At 59.2% G+C, this 1,078-nt stretch overlaps 1 protein-coding gene and 1 non-coding gene across 2 annotated transcripts in view; both read right to left on the reverse strand.

Moving 5' to 3' along the window:
- Positions 1-1,078, reverse strand: part of RPL3 (ribosomal protein L3) — a 25,091-nt gene that overhangs the window by 2,704 nt on the left and 21,309 nt on the right. Inside the window, exons 2-3 of the mRNA XM_045290949.1 lie at positions 608-837; positions 6-123 (exon numbers count right to left, since the gene is read on the reverse strand). Of these exons, the coding sequence (XP_045146884.1) occupies positions 6-123; positions 608-837 (348 nt within the window). The remainder of the gene's footprint in view (positions 1-5; positions 124-607; positions 838-1,078) is intronic.
- Positions 124-178, reverse strand: LOC115870780. The gene has a single exon (XR_004046912.1). It is a non-coding gene; the product is annotated as a small nucleolar RNA U82P (small nucleolar RNA).

Raw genomic sequence — 1,078 nt, forward strand, 5'->3', positions numbered from 1 at the left:
ATGACGCGGATGACCTGGCAATACTTCTTCATGCTGCTGAAGTCCTTATCCAGCTGCTTCTTGCCCTCGTCATCCTGCCACTTCTTGCAGTACTTGGTGAAAGCCTTCTTCTTCGACTTGTGCCTTCAGGAGCAGAGCAGAGTTGGGGCAGGGGCCCGGTGCAGGCCTTCATCACCCAAAGGGGTGAGCGGAAGGCACACTGGCACCAGGAGGGGAGGGGGCTCATTGCCAGCTTTCCCACTGGCAAGCGGAGCCTGGATGGAGCTCATCGGGCCAGGCCGAGCGGAGCTGAGCAGAGGCACACAGGTTAATGAAGGTATAGCTTCCAACACACCCCAAAACTCAGCCACTAAGGGGAGCTCCCGTGCAGCACAGGAGTGAACATTCCATTCAATCTTCCCCCCACCCGGGGCCTTGCTGGGGTACAGCTGCCAGCTCCAGCAACTCCCTGCCCAATTCTCCCAGCCACCCCAAAGTGAGTGTCTGCCTGGACCCAAACCAGCCCAAGAACCAATTGGGTCCTCCATCTTCTCCTGCCCTCCTGAAGGAGCCCACCAAAGCCTCCTGGGGGGCCCTGGCCCCTTCCCTGTACCGAGGTCCCCTTTACCAGTTCTTGTAGAAGCGCCGCTTGCACTCGTCACTGATGTGTTCAGCAAAGACCGTCTTGAAGGTCCGGAGGCCGCGCGGTGTCTCCACATAGCCCACGATGCCCACCACCACCATGGGGGGGGTCTCCACGATGGTCACCGCCTCCACCACTTCCTTCTTGTTCACCTCTGCAGGAGACAGGCTGTCAGGCTCGGCCACGTCCTCCGCCTCAGCGGGGCAGTGTCCAGACTACCAAGAGCAACTGCTTAATCCACGTGGAGCAGGAGGGCGGCTGGGTCAAAGCAGGCTAGTCTGTAGAAGAGGACCCACGAGACCTGTCCCCACTGGACTGGCCACCCGTGCAGTCTGCAGAGCTGTGCAAGTTTCTAAGCCAGAGCAAAGAGTACCCACCCACTTCACATCGCCCTGTGCCTGTGACCAGTGGTTCTCAACCCTCCTAATGCCACCCCCTTTTAATACAGTTCCTCAT

The sequence above is a fragment of the Echinops telfairi genome, unplaced genomic scaffold (genome assembly GCF_000313985.2).
Source record: "Echinops telfairi isolate 266 unplaced genomic scaffold, ASM31398v2 ScPeMD7_2;HRSCAF=8, whole genome shotgun sequence".
NCBI lineage: Eukaryota > Metazoa > Chordata > Mammalia > Afrosoricida > Tenrecidae > Echinops > Echinops telfairi.